Genomic DNA, 23742 nt, shown 5'->3' on the forward strand with positions numbered 1-23742 from the left:
GGGTCGACTGTCCCATGCAGTGTTGTGCTGTTCTAGACATGGAAGTCCACTGTTAACTGTGCAACCTTCACCGTGATTTCATCTTTTCTGTGCTTTAAACATCTAGAAAGCTGAGGAGGCTGTCTGTCAGACGGGTACCTCCCCAACCTTATCTCATTTGCAACAGGCTGGTTGTTGAATTACCTCTAATGCACTGAAGTCCTAATTTGGGATTATTAGTAACTAACAAAATCAGAATTCCTGATTATACATGTATGTATATGTATGCTGTTGTCTTCCTGTCATCTTGAATCAGTCTGGCCATTTTCCTCCGACCTGAATGCTGTGATGTGCTTGTCACTGCTGCTCCTTGAGATCGAGATAATGCCCCTGCCTTTGCTGCTTCCTTGCAGACTTTGTAGCACATGGAGCACTTGCACAATGGTACAGCTTCATTGGTTGAGTCACAGTTTTTGTGAAGAGCAGTGGTTTCTATTTCATTTGCTTATGCATTCTGTCATTAATATTTGACATGACTGTGAGTGAAAATAATGGCCAAAACATTGGATTATTCACCTATTGCGAGTCTAAGCATGCATCTTCTCAACTTTTTCTGGGTGTGTTTAGGTTACAGACATTGGAGTACTGTAAATTCTGTATAGAATACCTTCAAGTGACTAACTTTCTAAATGCGAACCTTGGGAATTGTTTAAGGAATGAGATCATTTTGGATGCTTCCATACATTGTCATAATACAATCAGAATCAGGTCTATTATCACTAACTTTTATATCTGTTTATCGTACTGCAGCTGCGAAGCAACAAATTTCATGCCAGATAAACTGTCAACAGATTATTATTAATTACAAAATATATAAATAATGGAAAAAATGACAATGTGTTTACTGACTGTTCAGAAACCCAATGGCTGAGGAGAAGAAACTGTTCCTAAATTATTGACTGTGTATCTTCATGCTCCTATAACTCCACCCTGATGGTAGTAATGAAGTGACCATGTCACAGCTGGGGACAGCCCTTGGTGTTGGATGACACACAGTCTCTTGAAAGTGTCATCATAGGTGGGGAGGGTTGTGTCTGTGATGGAGCTGGCCGAATCTGCGTCTGCAACTTTCTACAGCGATTATGATCTTGTGCATTGGAGACTCCAGACCAGGCTATGGTGCAACCAGTCAGAATGCTCTCTGCCATACATCAGTAGAAACTTGCTAGAGTCTTTGGTAACATACCAAATCTCCTCAAACTTCTAATGAAGTAGAGCTGCTGGTATGCTGCCTTCATGATTGCATAAATATGTTGAGCCCAGGATATGATATTTAATTAGATCATTTTCTCTGAGCTAACTCCCTGTGAACATGTAGACAATTTAATTAACAGCTAAGGCACTATGAATAATCTAGATTTCAAACCCAATTCCATTTGTTTACTTCCGCTTCTGTCAAGTTTATCTCAAATTTGCCATATTCTGGGTCCTTCATTCTAATATGCCGTTGGGAAGTGTATATAAATATGCAGCAACAGAATTTAATTTTTAATTAATGAAAGAACCATTCTATCTTGTTGATAAATCAAAGGTAGATGCAAAAGTAGGTTGTGAGGATGACTCATACAGTCTGAAAAGGAGTAATGGCTTATGAAGATGATGTCCACTGCCCTACTCAAATCTATCATTTTGGATACGTGAAGAAGCTGTAAGAGATTTGTCTCACATAATTTCCAATACACAAAGCTATGTTAAATATTCCCAGTTAGAACTTGCCTACCCAAATGTTGATAGATACTGTCTCTCAGAATTCCCTCCAGTACAGTAACTCAGACCACTGATGTCAGACTCCCTGGCTTGTCTTTCCTGCTGTTCTTAAGTAATGGTACAATGTTAGCCACCCACCAGTTTTCAAGAACTTCACCTGTGGGTAAACATGACACAAGTGTACATTTCAATGAAAGCAGCATCGCAGGTAGATAAGGTAGTGAGGAAGGTGTTTGGCATGCTGGCCTTCATTAGTCAGGCCATTGACTTTAGGAGTTGGCAAGTTATGTTGAGGTATATCAGATGTTGATGAGGCCGTACGTGGAGTATTGTTTACAGTTTTGATCCCCCCCTTAATAGAAAATATTTTATTAAACTAGAAAGAGTGCAGAAAAGATTTACCAGGATGTTGCCTCAGTTTGGAGGCCTGCATTACAGAGAGTGGTTGTGTAGCCTAGAACTTTATTCCATGAACATGGGAAATAGAGGTATATAAAATCAAGAGGGACATGCTCTTTTTCCCAAGGAGGGGTGCAAGAGCCACAGGTTTAAGATCAGAGGCAAGAGATTGAATTGAATTGACTTTATTTCTTACATCCTTCACATACATGAGGAGTAAAAAAGTATCAAGGGCAGCTTCTTCACACAGAAAGTGGTGCATATTTGGACTGAGCTGCCAGTGGTTGAGGCAGGCACATTAGCAATATCTAAAAGCCATCGAGGCAAGTACCTGTACAATATAGGAGAGGTTTAAAGAGCTCTGGACCACATCAGAACAAATGGGATTGGCTTGCTGTGCAACACATATGGACGTGCTGGCGAAGAATCATTTCCATGCCTTATGACTCAAGTATGAATGCAAATGCCTGGGCAGTTTCTTCCCTAGCTTCCCATAAGATCCCAGGATGTACTCGGTCAGGCCATCCACCTTAATGTGCTTACAGCTGCCAACACCACCTCCCTGTTATCCAATAGGTAATCATTCACTTCCCCATTTCTTTAGCATCTAACATTATCACTAGTTTCCCTCACTTAGTTAGCGTTCTAGAATATAATGTGTATTCTTTAGGGTATTAATGATCTGGATGATGGGGTGGTAAATTGGATGAGTAAGTATGCAGATAACACTAATGCTACGTCCACACTACGCCGTATAATCTTGAAAACACCGTTTTCGAGTAAAAACGACAGGTGTCCACACTAAGCGTTTTTCAAAGTATCTCTGTCCACATTAGACAGATATTTGGGCGAATCTCCTCCTACTGGGCATGCACAGGACACACACAAAACAAGTGAAGGGGAAACGATATACTTGGTGCGCGTTTGTCCAGTTACAGAGTAGAAAAACTTAAAAGGAATTGCTCTTGGCTCTCATGCAGGAGGACTTAAAACTAAAAAAAGACAAATACTGGAGCGTATGGAGGCAACCGACAGGGAGTTCACGGACAGTATGACCCGGCTGATGACGAACATTGAAAAACTGGCTAACTCTGTTGCATTATTAAAGCACCTTGTTAAATGTATAAAACGTCTGCATCAGTGTTATCTTGTATTTCCATACAATGTTACATTAGGCTGTTACACATCTATTGTCAGAGAAGTACTTGCATAAATAGGTAAACCACCTTCATACAAGAAAGGACAGAAAATAGGGCAAAGTGAGTATACTTATTTATTCAGTAAGCTGTGGGTCAAAGTATTTGGTGAGTACGTTTCTAACTCTTCTGGCTTTAGTCTCGTTGCTGTCTGTTCTGAAATTGTTAGGTTCTGCGAAGCACAGGATCAAATATCGCTGTGATGATTGTACACTCTAGTATCAATTCTTTGGTGACAATAAAGTAGTAATAATAAGAAGAAAACAATGAAATGCTGCGCTGCCGCCATCTGTTCCGGCACGTCATGACAGCGGTTTTAAAAAGCTCCGGTTACCCCATACACACTGCAACGGATATTAGGCGTCTTCAGATTTATTCACGCTGGAGACTGTTTCTGAAAATCTCCGTTTTCGGGGGCTGAAAACGCTGTTTCAGTGTGGACGGAATGTCAAAACGAAAAGAAAAGGCTTTGTTTTCAAAATTATCTGGCGTAGTGTAGACGTAGCCTAAGATAGGTGGAGTTGTGGATAATGAAGTAGGTTTTCAAAGCTTGCAGAGAGATTTAGGCCAGTTAGAAGAGTGGGCTGAAAGATGGCAGATGGAGTTTAATGCTGATAAATGTGAGGTGCTACACTTTGGTAGGACTAATCAAAATAGGACATACATGGTAAATGGTAGGGCATTGAAGAATGCAGTAGAACAGAGGGATCTAGGAATAATGGTGCATAGTTCCCTGAAGATGGAATCTCATGTGGATAGAGTGGTGAAGAAAGCTTTTGGTATGCTGCCCTTTATAAATAAGAGCATTGAGTAGAGGAGTTGGGATGTAATATTGAAATTGTGCAAGGCATTGGTGAGGCCAAACTTGGAGTATTGTGTACAGTTTTGGTCACCAAATTATAGGAAAGATGCCAACAAAATAGAGTGGGTACAGAGGAGATTTACTAAAATGTTACCTGGGTTTCATCACCTAAGTTACAAAGAAAGGTTGAACAAGTTGGGTCTTTATTCTTTGGAACGTAGAAGGTTGAGGGTATTTAAAATTATGAGAAGGATAGATAGAGTTGACGTGGATAGGCTTTTTCCATTGAGAGTGGGGGAGATTCAAACAAGAGGACATGAGTTGAGAGTTAAAGGGCAAAAGTTTAGGGGTAGCATGAGGGGGAACTTCCTTACTCAGAGAGTGGTAGCTGTGTGGAACGAGCTTCCAGCAGAGGTGGTTGAGGGTTTGATGTTGTCGTTTAAAGTTAAACTGGACAGCTATATGGACAGGAAAGGAATGGAGGGTTATGGGATGAGTGCAGGTCGGTAGTACTAGGTGAGAGTAAGAGTTCGGCACGGACTGGAAGGGCCGAGATAGCCTGTTTCCGTGCTGTAATTGTTATATGGTTATATGATATAGGGAGATAAGGTTATGCAGAGTAGGAAGAATAGAAAAGCAGGATGTGACTTCAGTGGTAAGTGAGAAATGAATGCTGGTGTTTAGAGGGATCTGGAGTTGTACATGGGTTGCAGAGTTGGCATTCTGATACAGATAGTAATTAGGAAACCAAATGGAGTAACAGCCTTCATTGAAAAAGATTCAGAGTATATGAATAGGGAACAAAAATAGAAAATGCTGGAGAAATTAACACAGGTCCTGACATTGGTTTGCAGACACAAAAATTTTTCTCTTTGCACCAATACTGTTTGACTTGGTGAAAAGGCTGGATCCACTAAGTAGTTCCAAAGTTTTCAATTTTTATTTAAGAGATTAGATATTTGATTAAAGAAAAGCACATAATATTGCCAAAAGTACTAGTAAACTTAAAAATTGCAAAAATGTTCAGAACTAGCAAAGATGACCAAAACTTTGATATGGCAAAGAATGTAGACTGAAATTGTTTTTGAAAATGATGGAAAAGAACAATTGCAAAATCTTAGAGGTAGCAGCAGGAACAACAGAGAGTGGACAAGTTGCTGGGTGTTAAGCAAATATTTTGCATCAGTCTTCACAGTAGAAGACTATAAAGAAAACTAGATATTGTGAGAAATTTTGTTCAGTGGAACATAAGGATATTAGTGTAGCGGTCACTTTAAATGACGTGTTTAATAACATATGGTACACTGGTGTTCATTGGGGCACAAATTACAAAACCATGGAAGTTACTTTGAATCTTTATGAAATGCAATGTTTTTAAGCTACAACTGATATACTGTGTGCAGTTCTGGTTACTACATTAGAGGAGCAATATGAAAATCTGAGAAAGGTTGTCGAAAGATTCACTGTTCATGATTTCTGGAATGGAGGATTTCTGCTCAAAAGGTGCGCTCAAAGAACTGAGATTCTTGTTTTCCTGAACCCTGATTTCACTTAAAACAAAGTTTACCAAGTGTAATTGTGCATACTGTTTTCAGATTTTTGCACTTAGTAAAATATTTTCAAAATTCAAAGTAAACTTATTATCAAAGTACATGTATGTAACCATATACAACCCTGAGATTTATTTTGTTGAGGACATACTCAATAAATCTAATAACCATAATAAGATCAGTGAAAGACTGCACCCAACAGGGCGGACAACCAGTATGCTAAAGACAATAAGCTGTGCAAATACAAATGAAAAATAATAATACAATGTAAGGGGGTTTCGATTTTTATGTTACTGCGGAGGCTAATTAAAATGGCGTTTTTGTTATGTTAATCTGGGGAATGCGGCTTTGTTGTGCTTTAACGCTGAGAAAGTTTGCGCTAGCAGCTTATTGTGGTTTAGAGGGTGATAAGAGAGTGCTATTAGCCAATTGGGATAGTTGTTATGGTTTTGGTGTATTTGAAGATACTGTATGCGCGAGGTTTTGGGGTAGAAGGCGGGAGAGCGAGACAGAGGATGGACCAGGTGCTGTGAGTCCGCTAACGGGGTCGGACCCCAAGCGGGACGTTCGGCGAGGAGAGGGAGACGGACTCGTGTGGAGCATCTGGTCGACCACCGTTGTTGGTCCCAGGCGGCCGGTCGAGGTGGTCCGAGGGGGTCGCAGGGTGAAGAAGAAGGTCCTTGAGCTCCAACGGTTTTTGTGCACGAAGAGATTGAACTTTGATAAGTGTGGCGCCTTTTATTTTCCTTTTATATTTTATTCTCTTTTAATTATATAGTTCCAGTAATATCTATAAACTGTAAATCATTTAATTGCATCTGGTGTGTTGTCTGTTATTTGGGCGGGGTGGGGTACCTCACACAGCATCCACACAAACGAATTACCCAGTTTGGCGGGGCCGAGGCTGTTTCCCTAGACGACAGCGAGCCGAGCGACCCTGAGGGTCACACAGACACACAACACACACATACACAGATACACACAGTGACAGTGCTCCCCAAACAGTGGACCTTACTCCCGTCCCACGGGCGCTAAGCAATAAATATCGAGAACTTGAAATGAAGAGTTATTGAAGGTGAGTTCATAGTTGAGGGAACATTACAATGATGGGGCGAGTGAAGTTGAATGAAGTTATTCCCATTGGTTCAAGAGCCTGATGGTTGAAGGATAATAACTGTTCCTGAACCTGGTGGTGTGGATCCTGAGGCTCCTGTACCACCTTCCTGATGGTAGCAGCAAGAAGAGAATATGACCTGGGTGGTGGGGGTCCCTGATGATAGATGCTGCTTTCCTGTGACAGTGCTCTGTGTAGATGTGCTCAATGGTGCGGAGGGCTCACTATCTCAACAACAGTGCTATGACTGCACCCCCTATCAAAGTGCTAATTTTCCAATGAGACATACTGTAAATCTCCTGCCATGCAAAAGAAGGTATAACAGATGTTGAAGAATTTAAGAGAAATAAGAAAACCTCAGTTTTGATCAATACTTCTCTTGCTGTAACAGAGTGAGAGCTTCTGTACTCTTTTGTATACAAATTACTGAGCTAACTTCTTACCTAACAGCAGGAGATCTTCAAAGTTCATTGGCTGCTTAATTAAAAAGCCTTGTGGCATTCTAAAGTTGTGGAGTTTGCTGTGGGTAACCCTAGGTAATTTCTAAAGTACATGTTCGGCACAGCATTGTGAGCCAAAAGGCCTGTATTGTACTGTAGGTTTTCTATGTTCTAAACTTTTTTGTTTGACCCTCTATTACTTGGTTTAAGCAACCATATGTCATTGAACATAAGTAGAAAGAGTTGTTTGTTCACTTCTATAAGTTTCCTGTATTATTAATGATACACTTTTAGTATATCTATCCTTTGTTATTTTCAGGTCATATTGATGCCTTTACCTCAAAGTTGATTTTGATTGACCAGTTTCCAGCAGCATCAATGATGAATAAACTTGGATCTTTCAAGTAAGTCAATGGACTACATGACAATACTTTGTTGGTTCCACATTCACCTTTCCTGTTACTGCTGATTGCTAGTCAGATTAAGCTGGAAGCAGAACTTGCTGAAGTCACAGGAGGCTGTATGTGACGGAGCTGTAGCATATCCTTTCTGCCTCCTTGGTATCTCTGAAGCTCCTTGAACAGAACTAGCTGGCCTCTTTCGTACCTCTCCTATTGTTTCACTTTCTAATTACTGTATCATCGCCTTTGCCTTGTCCTAACATGCCCGCTCTGGCCTGCTCATCTTCAGATTCATGTTGCCTATTGTGACTTTTTTCATATCTGGTGTCATCCTGAGTCTAGTGTCAAATTCTTGGTTTGATATTCTGTGGTGGATTTTCCACTATTTCCTCAGGATGAAGACTAAAGTTGTCATCTTTATCCCACTGCTAACTTGTGTCAGTCTCATACACTGACCACTTTCTCTATAAAACAATATACCAGATCCTCTTTGAGTTGGTTACCTCTGTAAAATTGTCCAACTGAACTCTTGCCTCAGCCCATCCTCTCCAGAAACTCTCATCCATGTTTTTTTCCACACTTGATAATTTCAGTGCTGTCACAACATCCTCTTACTCATGACCTTGTTGTTGGTGACTTGTGTTGATCCTCTGGTGACTCAAATTTAACATGTAAAATTGCTATTGTACCATAACAACTGTAGCAGCTAAAGAGGAGGAGGCAATGCAAACTATCAGATTGAAGCTCGTCCCTAAAGGAGCAACATCGTCAGTGCTATAATCCTGTTGTTTAGAGGATTTTATTCTCTCTCACACATGACACCTGTCAATTTCCCTTTTATTCCTTTTGCTAGTTAACTTACATTAAGGATAATGTACTGGATAATTAAGCTCCCCCCAGCATGTCTTCTGGATACTCCACATAAGCAGTACCAAAGGCCAGGATTGAATCTGGGCCACTGGAAATGAGAGGCAGTCAGGATTAATCTCTCCTTGTCTCATAACTGTTTTTCATCTTGCAATTCCTTTGATGCAAACTTCAGTTTTGTCATGAATCTACCACCTGCTGTACCTAAAGAACTTGCATTCTTGTTGCTTCTCAGCTTAGAAATGACTTGAGATGCTGAGCTAGGTAAATAGGGAGGAGTAAGAACACTTTAGAGCCTGGGCCTAATTGACAGGTGTAGATGCAAGGGTGCAACATGGAAGTAAGAAGAGGCCAGAGACAGAAATGCAGAGATAAAGTGGTGGGAAGGATTTATCTCAATAGAATGCATTGAAGCTTTGGCTCAACTTGCCATTGGTAGCGATACTTTTACCCTCTGTCTTCTTCCCAAAATCTTAGGCCCTTTAGACTCGTTACCTGATATTGTCATCTGCGATGTATTATGTTGTTAAAATGTGGGTGGTTTGTCCCGTCATATACTGCACCACATAGTACTTAGAGTCTCAACTAATGTGGAAGGTAATTCTTATTGACCAAAGTGAGGATCACGCATATTACAACTTGTTGAAATTTTTCAAGGTTTCAAGATGAAAATCTTACTGGTTGACCATTGAAAATGATGAGAGGAAATCAGGGTAGTAAAACTGAGTATACGTTCTGAAAGAGTTGATTTAGTTGAACTGACCTAGACCTGCCTTGCTTGCTTGGCATAAACCTAACTTGCCACCCTGTATTTTCCACCCACCCATTATAAACCAGAATTGGGGATGGGGAATGCACAATATACTACACGTCTGTCAATTCAGAATCAGAATTCAGAAACAGGTTTATTATCACCAGCCTGTAATGTGAAATTTGTTAACTAGCAGCAGTTCAACGCAATGCATAATCTAGCAGAGAAAAAAAAATTAAATTAAAAAAATAATAAATAAACAAGCAAATCAATTATGTATATTGAATAGATTTTAAAAAGTGCGAAAACAGAAATGCTGTATACTGAAATAAAAAGTGAGGTAGTGTCCAAAGATTCAATGTCCATTTAGGAACCAGATGGCAGCAGGGAAGAAGCTGTTCCTGAATTGCTGAGTGTGTGCCTTCAGGCTTCTGTAACTCCTACCTGATGGTAACAATGAGAAAAGGGCATGCCCTGGGTGCTGGAAGTCCTTAATAATGGACGCTGTCTTTCTGAGACACCGCTCCCTAAAGATATCCTGGGTACTTTGTAGGCTAGTACCCAAGATGGAGCTGTCTAGATTTACAACCTTCTGCAGCTTCTTTCGGCCTTGTGCAGTAGCCCCCACCCCCATACCAGACAGTGATGCAGCTTGTCGGAATGCTCTCCATGGTATAACTGTAGAAATTTTTGAATGTATTTGTTGAGATGCCAAATCTCTTCAAACTCCTAATAAACTATAGCTGCTGTCTTGCCTTCTTTGTAATTACATCGGTATGTTGGGACCAGGTTAGATCCTCAGAGATCTTGACACCCAGGATCTCTATCAATTATGCAAGACAGCAAATATAGCAAAGCTTAAGGCAGGATTATATCAGTCAGAAAGAGAATTCATTTGGTCTCCTTCAAAGTTACATTTTAAAATGTTGCAATCATCTCTTCTTCAAACTAATAGTGAGCTGGTTAAAGCAGTAGAATCATATTACTACTGTGGGTGGTACATCACTGGTTTTCTGGCTGGATGGTGCGTCTCCATTTACACCCTGAGCCTGTAGGTGTAAAAACACTCTCTCTGTTGCAGCAATGTCTTCGGGTCATTCTTAGATCTGCAATCTAATCTTTAACAATAAGAATGAGTGCTAGTTATAGAATAGAACCATCAAACACAAAAGTTGTTAAAATGGGCAGAAGAATGACAGATAAAATATAATCACAATGGATGTGAGGTGATCTATATTCGGAGGACTAGTAAGGTTAGATATATGCAATGAATAGTGGCACCTAAGGGTATATTAAGGCACGAATAGACGTTAGTGTATAAGATTAAGGATTTCTGAATGTGGCAACATGTGTAGATGAAATAGTGAAGTGATAGTTGTCTTTATTAGCCAATACTAATCGAATACAAGAACTAAGAGGTCATGTTATAAAGCATTGGTTACTGTGGTTGTGATGTACTTTTGGTCACCCCACTACTGGAAGGCCCATGATTGCACCCAAGATGGTGCAGTGGATGTTTACCTGGATGTTGTTTGGAATGAAGCATTTTGGTAATACGATCAGTCTTGGTAGGCTGTGTTTGTTTTCCTTGGAGCCGAGTTTACTGAGACTGTGTGTGCCTCATAGAGTTATATTATGTTATAAGGATTCTCGCAAGAAGTATTTAGGTGGTGCCACGTGACCGGCAACAATGAATATCAATTGAGTCAGGTTTTATAAAAGCAAACAAACATTTATTAAACTCTGCTCAACAATAGCGAAAAATATTTAAACGACTAATTTAACCAGAAGTTAACTGCTATATGGCAACTCTGCGAAAACAGTTCTTAAAGTGGTAAATTCGAACACAGTTCTTAGAATGGTAAATTCGAAAGTTCAAGAGATTTATACAGTCAAATAGGAGAGACGTTCCTAAAGTAAACAATTCCTAGAAGACGTGACGTTACTGCTGATCCCAGCCGGAACCTGCCTTGTCCGCAGGATTCATGACGACGGAAATAAAATGGTTTAAAGAAACTGACCTTTTCCTCTGGAGAATAGACACTGCACAATCCTTCCTGCTTTAGCAGAGGATATCTCAAAATGCAGGTCACTATTTCTTGAACGAAGATTCAATAAAGGTTGATCCTCTCCAAAACTGCCAAAAGATATCAGTTTTACTCGACTCGGCGAGTTCCTGTACTTTAGTAAGGTCTTCACTCTCCAACACTTCTTACAACAGAAAATAGAACTCCACTTTAAAACGAAACTGCGTCATAAGACCAATACGCAGCATAACGGAGTATCTGATAAATAACGAACTGAACTTAAAACTCAACTGGAAAAAACTAACTGCGTCACACCAGGGGTCTCCCTTTATATACCTGGTGAGAACATGTCATCACGTGACCTCACATCAGCGGGAAAATGACATCATGTGACCTCCACAAGACCATTACATCATGCTCATCAGATACTCAATTACGTCATGGTCATAAGAGAGTCACAAGGTACCCATGAGGTATGTAACAGTGGGCATTTAAATCACCAAGTCATCAAAGATTATAGATCAAAAGCAGGCTACTGTGATTCATGATTATGTGTAATTGTTGGTTGGCATGGACAAGGTGGGTTGAAGGACCTGTTTCTATGCTGTACGACTATGACCCTAAAACTGTTCTTATTCTCAACAATATTCAGAATTTAATAAATATACAGAATGAAAATATAGGATTGTTACCCAGTAATGTTGAAGAATAACTTTTGAGCGCAAAATGTAGACATTGAACGCTGTTCAAAGGACAATTCTTGCCCACCCAGACTGGCATTTCATACAGGTTAACACGAGGTTCATGTATGTGCCATACACTTGCAATCAGACTTGTCCAACCATGTGCTTACCACTTTATTTGTTACCATGTTATCACATGCAATGATAATAGTTGCAGAATTTTAACAACTGTATCTATTTCTCGTGAAGCAGCTGCTGCAGATTCCTGAAAGTGAGTTATTACTGTTTCCACCCAGTGGTGTCTAGGTTCTACAATTCAGTTGTATTTCCAATGTAATGTATCTTTGCTTTGATTTTACTTTCTCCAGTCTCATTATGATTCTTAACCATATTATTTCTTATTCTTGCAGCCCTGTAAGTTCATTAAACATTCTTCACCACATTCTGAGAAAAGTCACAAGGTGAGTGCTCCATGTACAAATGTGTGCCTTCCTGTGTGATATCTTCTTGCAAAATTGTGATTTGGGTGTTTACACAGTGGACAAACTGATAAAGAATAGAAGCAGTGGTTAACGCGACACAATTATAGGTCAACCTTCAATAATCCGGCACCGTTGGGACCTGAGGAGTGCTGGATTAGTGAAAATGCCGAATTACAGAAGGGTCACATTGAGCTATAGCTAACCGCCTCATCATGCCTTTAAAATATCAAAGGATTCAAAGGTTCATTTAATGTCAGAGAAATGTGTACAATATACATCCTGAAATGCTTTTTCTTTGCAACCATCTACAAAAACAGAGGAGTGCCCCAAAGAATGAAAGCCAGTTAAATGTTAAAACCCCTAAGTTCCCCCCCAGCTCCCCTCTCTCCCGTGCATAAGCGGCAGCGAGCAACAATCCCCCCTCCCCACCGGCAAAAAATAAAGCGCACCTGCTACCAGCGCTCAAGCATGAGCTAAGCCATAGCAAAGACACAGACTTGCAGTTACCCTAAAGACTACATTGCACTCGTAGTTAGATAGATAGATATACTTTATTGATCCCGAGGGAAATTGGGTTTCGTTACAGCCGCACCAACCAAGAATAGAGCATAAATATAGCAATACAAAAACCACAAACAATCAAACAACAAAATGCAAACTATGCCAGATGGAAAATAAGCCCAGGACCAGTCTATTGGCTCAGGGTGTCTGACCCTCCACGGGAGGAGCTGCAAGTTTGATGGCCACAGGCAGGAACAACCTCCCATGACGCCCAGTGTTGTATCTCGGTGGAATATGGCTGAAGTCCAACAGCAAAAAGTTCAATATCCGGGCTACAAACACATTCCTCAATCGTAATATGACCCGGATTGCACCATCTGTTGTTAACCAGAACAGTAAGCACCCAACTCCTTTACGCTTACCGCTCTCAGTGCACTTCCGGTCAGCCAGAACGGTCTGGAAGCCCTCCATGGAAAAGTTATGTCCTTGTGCAGCCCTGTTCCAGTAAAACACACAACACTGCACTCCCGAAATGTTCTCTGATGCCTGGCTAGCACTGTGAACTCGTCCATTTTATTACCCACCGAACTCCTCTTCTCCATAAGTCTCTGTTGTGTTGACCCGGTCCTCTTTCCTCGACTTTGATCCCCCTCTGCATCCCCTGTGTGTTTTCCTCCAGATTTCAGCCGGGGTGTCCGCCGCTTTGCTCGCTAAACCAGCCGGCATTAGCACAAGCCACTGGTCCCTAGAACAAACAATGCGACCATGCTTCTGTCCCGCTAATGAGACGTGTCCAAATGTAACTATTTCCAGTGCTAAAGACCCAAATAAAACTCTCTCTACCAGCATGTTAGAGAGGGTGCAGCTTCGATGTGTTACTGTGGGGGAAAAAAAACAAAAAATAATGTAAGTTAAAAGTAAGAAGAGAAAAGTAAGAATACTGATCGGAACGGCTGTAACAGGCTGCATGCACGACCGGCGCATGTGCACTATCTGAGGGAATCCTCATTAGTTTGTTTTCCTCCGCTTAGTAACATGCTTAAATTCAGCGAGTCACCACGTCTAATCTGAGGCCATAGGCAGAAGAGAAAGGAGCACCAGCCGGGCGATGCCAGAGGGCAGTGAACGACAGCTGGCAGGCGGGTGAGAAGGCGGACAGATCCAGCACACGCCAGCTGCCCCGCTGCTGGCAGGTGCCGGGCAGCCACACCTCACACAAATGATGTTAATAAATGCAGGAAAACAAGCAGAAATCACCTGTCTGTGCTTACAAGAGCGCGCCAGTACGTGAACAGATCTAGCACAACCGAAACAATGCGCAGCAGATTGGTACGGTGGCCCAGAAAATTTGAAATTACAGTTGTGCGGAAAATTTGAAATCAGTGCGGATTATCGAAGGAACCGGATTACCGGTAGTCGGATTAGTGATAGTCGACCTGTATATCTCTGGACATTCTGGAGTTCATTTCCGATACCACCTGTCAGGAATCTCTGTGCATCCTCCCTTTGTGGGTTTTCCAGGGTGCTCTGGTTTCCTCCCAGACCAAAGACGTACTGGGTAGGTTAATTGGTCATTGTAAATTGTCCTGTGATGAGGTTTGCGTTAAATTAGGGTTGTTGAGGGTTGCTGGGGTGGTGCAGTTCAAAGGGCCAGAAGTGCCTACTCTGCACCATATCACTAAATAAATAAATATAGCAAGACTTTCTGTACTACGTGCTACTAGGAATAAGAGCGTGTGGTAGATGAATACGCAGCTGGAGGGTTGGTGCAGAGGACAGGATTTCACTTTTTCTGAACCATGGGAATCTTTTCTGCAACAGAGCTGACCTGTACAAGAGGGAAATGTTGCAGCTGAACTGGAGGGAGTGGTGGGGGGAATTCCTAGCAGGCAAATTAGCGAATAGTACTAGGGCGAGCATAAACTAGGTTGGCAGGGGCTGGGATCCAAAGCAGAACTGAGGCATATGGGAAGTAGGAGGTTGCCAGAATTCAATGCCAGTAAGGTTAGTAGACAAGACAGCAGCAGCACAGTATGGCAGGGAGCAAGGAAAGACTGTAGGATTAAATTCCATTTATTTAAATCAGAAGGCCTGACAGGCAAGGCAGATCAACTCGGGGATGGCTATCTACATTGGACTGGGATATTACAGAAACATGACTAAGGGACAGGGCTGACAGCTAAATATTCCAGAGTACAAGTATTATTGGCAGGTAAGAGAAGGTAGTGTGTGGGTAGGAGTTGGATTTCTGATTGAGGACAGTGTCACGGCACTCGTCCTCGATGAAACTACTAAGGGACCATCCAGTGTGGTTTTGTGGGTGGAACTGAGAAATAAAGGGATAGTCATCTTCTTGGGATTGTACTGTAGGCCCTTTTATAATCAATGGGGATTAAAGGAACAGTTATGCAGGGATATTGCAGAATGTTGTAAGAGTAAAAGGTTTGTCCCTGCATAGACTGGGTCTGCCATAGTACTAAGGGCTTATAGTGGTGGAAATATGTTAAATTCAAAGTTCCAAGTAAATTTATTATCAAGGTACATATATGTAGTATGTCACGTATTCAGCCCTGACATTCATTTTCTTGCGGGCATACTCAATAAATCCATAATACAGTCAATGGAAGACTGCACCAACTTGGGAGTTCAACCAGTGTGCAAAAGACAACAAGCTGCAAATACACAAAAAAATAAATATCATGAACATGAGATGAAGAGTCCTTGAAAGTGAGTGCATAGGTGATGGGAACATGTGGGTCAAGTGAAGTTGAGTGAAGTTATTCCCTTTGGTTCAAGAGTCTGGTAGTTGAGGGACAATAACTGTTCCTGAAACTGATGGTGTGAGTCGTGAGGCTCTTGTATCTTCTTCCTGATAGCAGCAGTGAGAAGAGAGCATGTCTTGAGTGGTGAGGGGGTCTCTGATGATGAATGCTGCTTTCCTGCAACATTTCTTTATGTGCTCAGTGGCAGCAAGAGCTTTACCTGTGATGGACTGTGCCATATCCACTACTTTTTGTAGGATTTTCCATTCAAGCTCCTTGGTCTTGCTGACATTGAGTGAGAGGTTTTTGCTGTGGCACCACTCAGCCAGATTTTCAGTCTCCCTCCTATATGCTGATTCAACACCACCTTTCATTCAGCCTACGACAGTGGTGTCATCAACAAATTTGAATGTGTTATTGGAGCTGTACTTAGCCACACAATCATAACTGTAAAGTGAGTAGAGCAGGAGGCTGAGCACACAGACTTGTAGTGCACCTGTGCTGATAGTGATTGTGAAGGAAATAATTGTTGCTAATCCAAACTGACTGGATACTCTTTGGTCGGCCGGAAACTTGATGATCTACCAGCACATGGAGTTGTCCGTGGGAGAATGCTGCTGACTGGCACATTCTTGGCAGCAGGAGTACGTGCTGAGGGATGCCCTAAAACTTGGTGCAGCCACCGCAAGGGTCCGGTGGGGAAGGACCACGGTTTAGGGTTCTTCTCTCGTGGGAGTGGGAGGGGTCGGGTGGTGGGGAGTATGCCCCTCAACAATGGTGTGGAAAGATGAAACAACAGAGCATCACGTGAGTGGCTAAAAGTGTGGAAATGTAAAGCCCATAATGGAAACATCTGTAAAGGATTGACAGATATTGAATGGTCTATTGTACATAATTTTATTTTTGAATAAAGTATATTTTGAAATATAAAAAAATCTGACTGGAATCTGCAAGTGAGGAAATTGAGGATCCAATTGCACAAGGAGGTATTGAGCCCAAGGACTTGCTCATTGATTAGTTTTGAAGGTAGGATGGTATTGAATGCCCAGCTGTAGTCTATAAAGTCGTCCTTGTAATCCTTTTGTATGCATCTTTGCTGCCTGGATGTTCCAGGGCTGAGTAAGGAGCCAATGAAATGGTATCTGCTGTGGATCTGTTGTTCCGGCAGGCAGATCGCAGCAGAGCCAATTCGTTTCTCAGGCACAAGTTGATATGTTTCATCACAACCTCTCAAAGCACTTCATCACTGTGGGTGTAAGTGCTACTGGATGATAGTCATTGAGACAGATTACCACGTTCTTCTTAGGTACTGATATAATTGAAGCAGGTGGGTACCTCAAACTGCCGAAACGAGAGATTGAAGATGTCAGTTGACACTCCAGCCAGTTTATCAGCACAGGTTTTTAGTCCATCTGGGCGGGTGCTTTTTTTGGGTTCACCATCCTGAAGGCTGCTCACACGTCAACCTCAGAGACTGAAATCCAGGATCATTGGGGGCTGTGGGAGTTCATGATGTTTCCTCCAGGGAAAGTGTTCAGGGAAGTTTCATAGAACATAGAAATCTACAGCACATTACAGGCCCTTCGGCCCACAATGTTGTGTCGACCATGTAACCTACTCTAGAGACTGCCTAGAATTTCCCTAGTACATAGCCCTCTATTTTTCTAAGCTCCATGTACCTATCTCAGAGGTTCTTAAAAGTCCCTATTGTATCCGCAAATAATAATTACCTGGAACAATCCATATAGAAGGCCTTTCTAGGGAAAGGGCAAAGCTTGAGCTGCTCTTGGAAAATAGGGCAGGGCAAGTGACTGAGACACTAGTGGGGGAGCACTTTAGTCTTAAGCTGGAAAGGAAAATAGATGGTACACAGGTTAAAATTCTAAATTGAGGCGAGGTAAATTTTGATGGTATTAGACAGGCACATACAACTGTTTGGAGTAGGTTCGCTGCAGGCAAAGGGATGTTTGGCAAGTGGGAGACTTTTAAAAGTGAGGTATTGAGAGTTCAAGCTTGAATGGCTTGTCATATGAAGAGAGTGATGGCTCGGCTTGTATTCACTAGAATTCAGAAGAATGAGGGGTGACCTCATCGAACCGGTTGAATGGTGAAAGCCCTTGGCAGTGTGGAAGTGGAATGGATGTTTCCAATGGTGAGAGAGTCTAAGGTCAGAGAACACAGCCTCAGAATAGAGGGGTACCCTTTTAGAATGGAGATGACGAGGAGCAACTTTAGTCAGAGAGTGGTGAATCTGGAATTTTTTTGCCTCAGGCAGCTATGGAGACCAAGTCTTTATGTATATTTAAAGTAGAGGTTGATTGATTCTTGATTAGTCAGGGCATGAAGGGATATGGGCAGAAGGCAGAAGATCAGAATCAGAATCAGGTTTATTATCACCGGCATGTGACGTGAAATTTGTTAACTTAACAGCAGCAGTTCAATGTAATACATAACATAGAAGAAAAAACACACATAGAATAAAATAATAATAAATAAGTAAATCAATTACAGTATACATATATAGAATAGATTAAAAATCATGCAGAAAAGAGAAATAATTTTTTTTTAAAGTGAGGTAGTGTTCACGGGGTTAATGTCCATTTAGGAATCAGATGGTGGAGGGGAAGAAGCTGTTCCTGAATCGCTGAGTGTGTGCCTTCAGGCTTCTGTACCTCCTGCCTGATGGTAACAGTGAGAAAAGGGCTGGAGGTCCTTAATAATGGACACTGCCTTCCTGAGATACCACTACTTGAAGATGCCCTGCGTACTCTGTAGGCTAGTATCCAAGATGGAGCCGACTAAATTTACAACCCTCTGCAGCTTCTTTCGGTTCTGTGCAGTAGCCCTCCCCCCCCACCCCCATACCATACAGTGATGCAGCCGGTCAGAATGCTCTGAGATTGGGGCTGAAAGGAAAATTGGATCAGCCATGATGAAATGGCAGAGCAGACTCGATGGGCCAAATGGCCTAATTCTGCTCCTATATCTTCTAGTCTTATGGCAAGATTTGAATTCTCCTGTTAGAGTGAAAGGCCAGACTGGTAGCAGTAGGGAACCCTGGATGATGAGCGATATTGAGGCTCTGGTCAGGAGAAAAGGTGGAGGGCAGCTGGAATAGTCCGGGATCAAGTGAGTCCCTGGAGGATTATAGGGCTTGCAGGTGCATTCTCAACAGAAATCAGAAGGGCAGAAGGGAGCATGAGATGGTTTTAGCAGAGAAGATTAAGGTGAATCCAGAAAAAAATTATAAGTACATTAAGAGAAAAAAGATTAACTAAAGAGAGAAAAGGGCCCCTCAAAGACTTAAGTGGGTAACTGTATGTGGAACCACAGGAAATGGTTACATAATTCGATGAATATTTTTCCTCTTTTTTTTTTACTGTGCAGAAAGATATGAAGAGTTAATGGGGATGTCTTGAAGAAAGTCCGCATTACAGCAGAGATGGTGCTAGACATTTTAAAGTGTATGAACAAATCCCCGGGGGCTGATCAGGCATATCCAAGAACACTGTGGGAAGCTAGAGAAGCATTTGCAGGTGCTCTGGCTGTGATACATCATCATTTGCAATGGGTGAAGTGCCAGAGGTCTGGAGGGTGCCTAATGTTGTGCCTTTATTTAAGAAGGACTGCAAAGAAAAACATGGAAATGAACTATAGACCAGTAAGCCTAACATCTACGTAGGTAAGTTACTGGAGTGGATTCTGAGGAATAAATATATATGTGTATTTAGAAAGACATGGATTGATTAGGAATAGTCAGCATGACTGCATGGGAGTTAAAACCTAATGAATTTGATTAGGTGTTTTGAAAAAGTAACCAAGAAGGCCAATGAGATCAGAGTGGTAGACGTTCTCTCTGTGGACTTTAGTAAGGTTCCAAGTGGTTGACTGCAATGGAAAAATAGCATGGAATCCAAGGGAGCAGGACAATTGGATATGGAATTGTCTTGAAGGTAGGATGCAAAGAGTGGTGTGAAAGACTGTTTCTTGGAGTAGAAGACTGTGACTAGTGGTGTTCCCAGGTGTTGGTGTTGAGCCCATTGCTATTTATCATCTATATCAATGATTTAGAGGAAAATCATGGTAAGTTTGCAGATGATGCTTTAATATGCAGTGTTGTAAACAATAGTAATGATGATCAGAATTACAGAGGCATTTTGATCAGCGGGACTAGTAGGCCGAGGATTGGCAGATGGAGTTTAATTTGAGTAAGTACAAGTTGTGTACTGGGAAGACAAATATGGGTGGGTCTTTCACAGTGATTGGTAGGCCCTAGGGGAATGTCATAGAACAGAGGGACATTAGAGTTCCAAGTACATGGATCCCTGAAAGTGGAGTCCCAGATCGTCAGGGTGGTTTTTAAAAACAGGCTTTTGGCATGCCTCATCATCTAGGCACCGAATATAGATGTTGGATATTATGTCTTAGAAGATGTTGGTGAGGCTGCATGTGGAATATTGTGTTCACTTTTAGTTACCCTTCTGTAGAGAACGTGCCATTAAGCTGAAAAGAGTGCAAAGGAGATTTGACCATGTTCCTGCGACTCAAGGAAATGAGTTATAGAGGGAGGTTGAGCAGGATGGGACTTTTTTTCATTGGAGTGTAAGAGAATGAAGGCCGATCTTATAGAGGTGCAAGAAATCGTAGGGGGCATAAATAGGATGAATATGCACAGCCTTTTTTCCAGAGTTGGGGAATCAAGAACTAGAAGATTAGGTTTAGGGTGAGAGGGGTGGGATTCAACAGGAATTTGAGGGGTAACTTTTTCACCTAGAGAGTTGTCTGTGGAATAAGCTACCTGAGGAAGTGGTTGAGGCAGGTACACTAACAACATTTAAAAAAAATACTTGGACAGGAACAGAAGTAGGAAAGGTTTAGAGAAAGATGGCAAATGCCAGCAAATAGGATGAGTTTAATGGGAATTTTAATCAGCATGAGCCATTAGGGCTGAAGGGCCTGGTTCCTTCTTGTATGACTCACAGATGCCCCAGATCTAGATTCACCCACAGACAGAAACATTCCCTCTACACTTCTTAGAACACTGTATATTTTAGTAAAGTCCCTTCTCATTCTTCTAAACCAGCGGTCCCCAACCACCAGGCCGCGGACCGGTACCGGGCTGCAAAGCATGTGCTACCGGGCCGTGAGGAAACGATATGAGTCAGCTGCACCTTTCCTCATTCCCTGTCACGAACTGTTGAACTTGTACATAGGGTTGACAACTGTCCCATATTTGCCGGGACATCCCTTATACTGGGCTAAATTGGTTTGTCCCATACGGGACCGTCCTTGTCCTGTATTCCCCCCGCTAAGATAGAGCGTTCCTGTGAAACCTCTCATGCTGAATTGACGTGAAGTGAAGAAGCAATTACCATTAATTTATATGGGGAGAATTTTTGAGCGTTCCCAGACCCAAAAAAATAACCTAACAAATCATACCAAATAACACATAAAACCGAAAATAAATAACACTAACATATAGTAAAAGCAGGAATGATATGATAAATACAAAGTAGAAATAATGTATGTATAGTATAGTCGGGAAGATGAAGGCAAAACGGATTTGTGGGGAAAAATCGGCACGTACTCACATGCGCACGTCACGCATACGCACACGCTAGGCTTCATGGTCATGGTAGTCTTTTCTGGGGTAAAGTGTACCGGGATTTGACTGCTAATTTTGTCCCTTATTTGGTAGTGAGAAAGTTGGCAACCCTAACTGTAAAAGACATGTTGAGGTGAATTTAACCCTACTTGACCCCCCCCCCACCCCCCCGGTTGGCCTGTTCGCAAGAATATTGTCAATATTAAACCGGTCCGCGGTGCAAAAAAAGGTTGGGGACCCCTGTTCTAAACTCACATTGGTTACAAGGCCTCTGTAACTGAAGTGTAACTTCATTACATTTGTATTCATTTCCCTCTGGTAATATATGACATTAATCATGAGAAGTTACCTATTTCTATTAAACTCTCTTTTATTTATCCTCAACTGATATACTGATCGGCAATTTCCACCTATGTTTAAACTCCCTATCCAGAACTTTGCACATTAAAAAAAAATCACTATGTAGGCTTTGTGAAGTACAGAATTCCATACCATCCCACAGGAGTCCTATTTATATTGTCACTGCAATATTAGTATTTTTTTCTCCTTGGGTTGATATGAAATTATTCAGTCAAACTCTAAACACTTTTTCATTGTTTCTCACCCAGCAGTTAATGACAGTATTCTATCACTTTTTTTAATTACTTGCTGATCCATCATCCTTGCCCTTTGCAAGTCATGCACTCAAAGACCAAGAACCTTTTACACCTCAAGTCAGTAATCTCTCACCATGTGAATGATATATATCTTTGTTTGCCAAAATGGACAATTCATATCTTCCCACTTTATACTCCATTTGTCAAATCTTTCTCATTCACTTGACCTGCCTGTATCCCTCTCTAGACGTTATATCATCTTCAAATTTTACTTTCTGACCTATTGTTGTGTCTTCACAAACTATGTGACATGTAAATGAGAAATAGTAGGATCATGAATAGACCATTGGGGTGCACCAGAGGCTAGAGGACAGATGTGAGAGAAACCATTACGGGTGATTCTTATGATTGACCTGAATGGAACTAGTAGCTCACTCACACCCAGATGAACAACAGTGGACTTTGAAAGAGATAACTGGACAACTGTATCAAGCATTATAGGGGCCACGAAGGTCCACTAACTTTAGATATTTAATGACATTGAAAAGATTTGTTATTTGCCTGTGCTAAGGTCAAAAACCTGATTTAAGTGATAAATAGAAGATTCAGAAACAATGGTAATGTACTTTGTATAAAATACCACTTGGGAGGTGAGAGACTCCATGAGAAGCTGTTCACGGTTTGCCTTGGTAACTTTTTTTTATAACCTCAAAGAAAAACAAAACATTCCAAATGTGGCTGATGAAACTGTGGGATGTTATTCAAGACTACACCTCTCAATAAAAATTGTACCAAATCCCAAGGTGACTGTTTAAACAACTATAGAAACTGCAGTAATGTCTTGGTTGAGGGGAAATGAGAGTTCAAAGAAATTAGCAACTTGTTATAACCAAGGAACAATTTTGTACCTGGCAGAAGAGAGCATAAGCACAACAGAAACATTCAAGTGGAGTCAAATCAATTGCCATGTGTACAAGTGTGGTGAGGTACACTACAATGAAAAGCTTGCAGCACAATCACAGACACATGTATGTACAACACCATGAATCTGGTCCTAGACTCCCTCACCATAGGAAACACCCTCCCCACATCTACTCTACATAGACCTTTCAATATTTGATAGGTTACAATGAAACTCCCCCACCCCATTCTTCTAAACTCCAGCAAGTACAAGCCCAGAACCATCAAATGCTTCTGTATGTTAATCCTTTCATTCCCAGAATCAGTCTCGTGAACTTCCTCTGGACTCTCTCCAATGCCAGCACATCTTTTCTTGATAAGGGACCCAAAACTGCTCACATATTCCAATGCCTTATAAAGCTTCAACATTAGATCTTTGCTCTTGTATTCTAGTCCTTTCAAAATGAATGCTAACATTGCATTTAGCTTCATTACCACTGACTCAAACTGCAAGTTAACCTTTAGAGAGTCCTCCACAAGGACTTCTAAGTCCCTTTTGCACCTCTGATTTTTGAATTCTCACATGTGGAATTTGGGCCCAGTGTCTCCAGCAGCTCTGGGCTCATTAAGTGCATGGTTTCAACCTAAACATCAAACGTTCCTTTCTCTTCACAGCTATTACCCAACCCTCCATCTGTTTGTTTTTTTTTCTCTCTCCGGATCCCAGCATCCATGAGCTTTCATTTATTCACTAATGTAGCTTGCAGAACTAGCAGTTCCTGCCCATCCCCGAATTCCCTAAAGAAATCAGCCATTTCAGATGACACTGGGTGAGAGTAGTAGAGTTTCTTATCTGAAGATCATTAATGAACTAAATGAGTCTTCAACCAATCTGTGGATGGGTAATTACCATTAAATTA

General features: G+C 41.5%; 1 protein-coding gene across 7 annotated transcripts in view; it reads left to right on the forward strand.

The window, feature by feature from the left end:
- The window catches only part of ice2 (interactor of little elongator complex ELL subunit 2), a 134304-nt gene that overhangs the window by 82280 nt on the left and 28282 nt on the right, over nucleotides 1-23742 (forward strand). For 5 of the 7 annotated variants that reach the window (XM_072282209.1, XM_072282205.1, XM_072282206.1 and 2 more), the window contains exons 12-13: nucleotides 7567-7651; nucleotides 12387-12437. In XM_072282209.1, the coding sequence (XP_072138310.1) occupies nucleotides 7567-7651; nucleotides 12387-12437 (136 nt within the window). Of the gene's footprint in view, nucleotides 1-7566; nucleotides 7652-12386; nucleotides 12438-13990; nucleotides 14057-19108; nucleotides 19404-23742 lie in introns of those variants that run through there. The other 2 variants (XR_011889606.1, XM_072282211.1) reach the window with 2 other exon arrangements.

The sequence above is a fragment of the Mobula birostris genome, chromosome 18 (assembly GCF_030028105.1).
Source record: "Mobula birostris isolate sMobBir1 chromosome 18, sMobBir1.hap1, whole genome shotgun sequence".
In the NCBI taxonomy this organism is placed as follows: Eukaryota; Metazoa; Chordata; class Chondrichthyes; order Myliobatiformes; family Myliobatidae; genus Mobula; species Mobula birostris.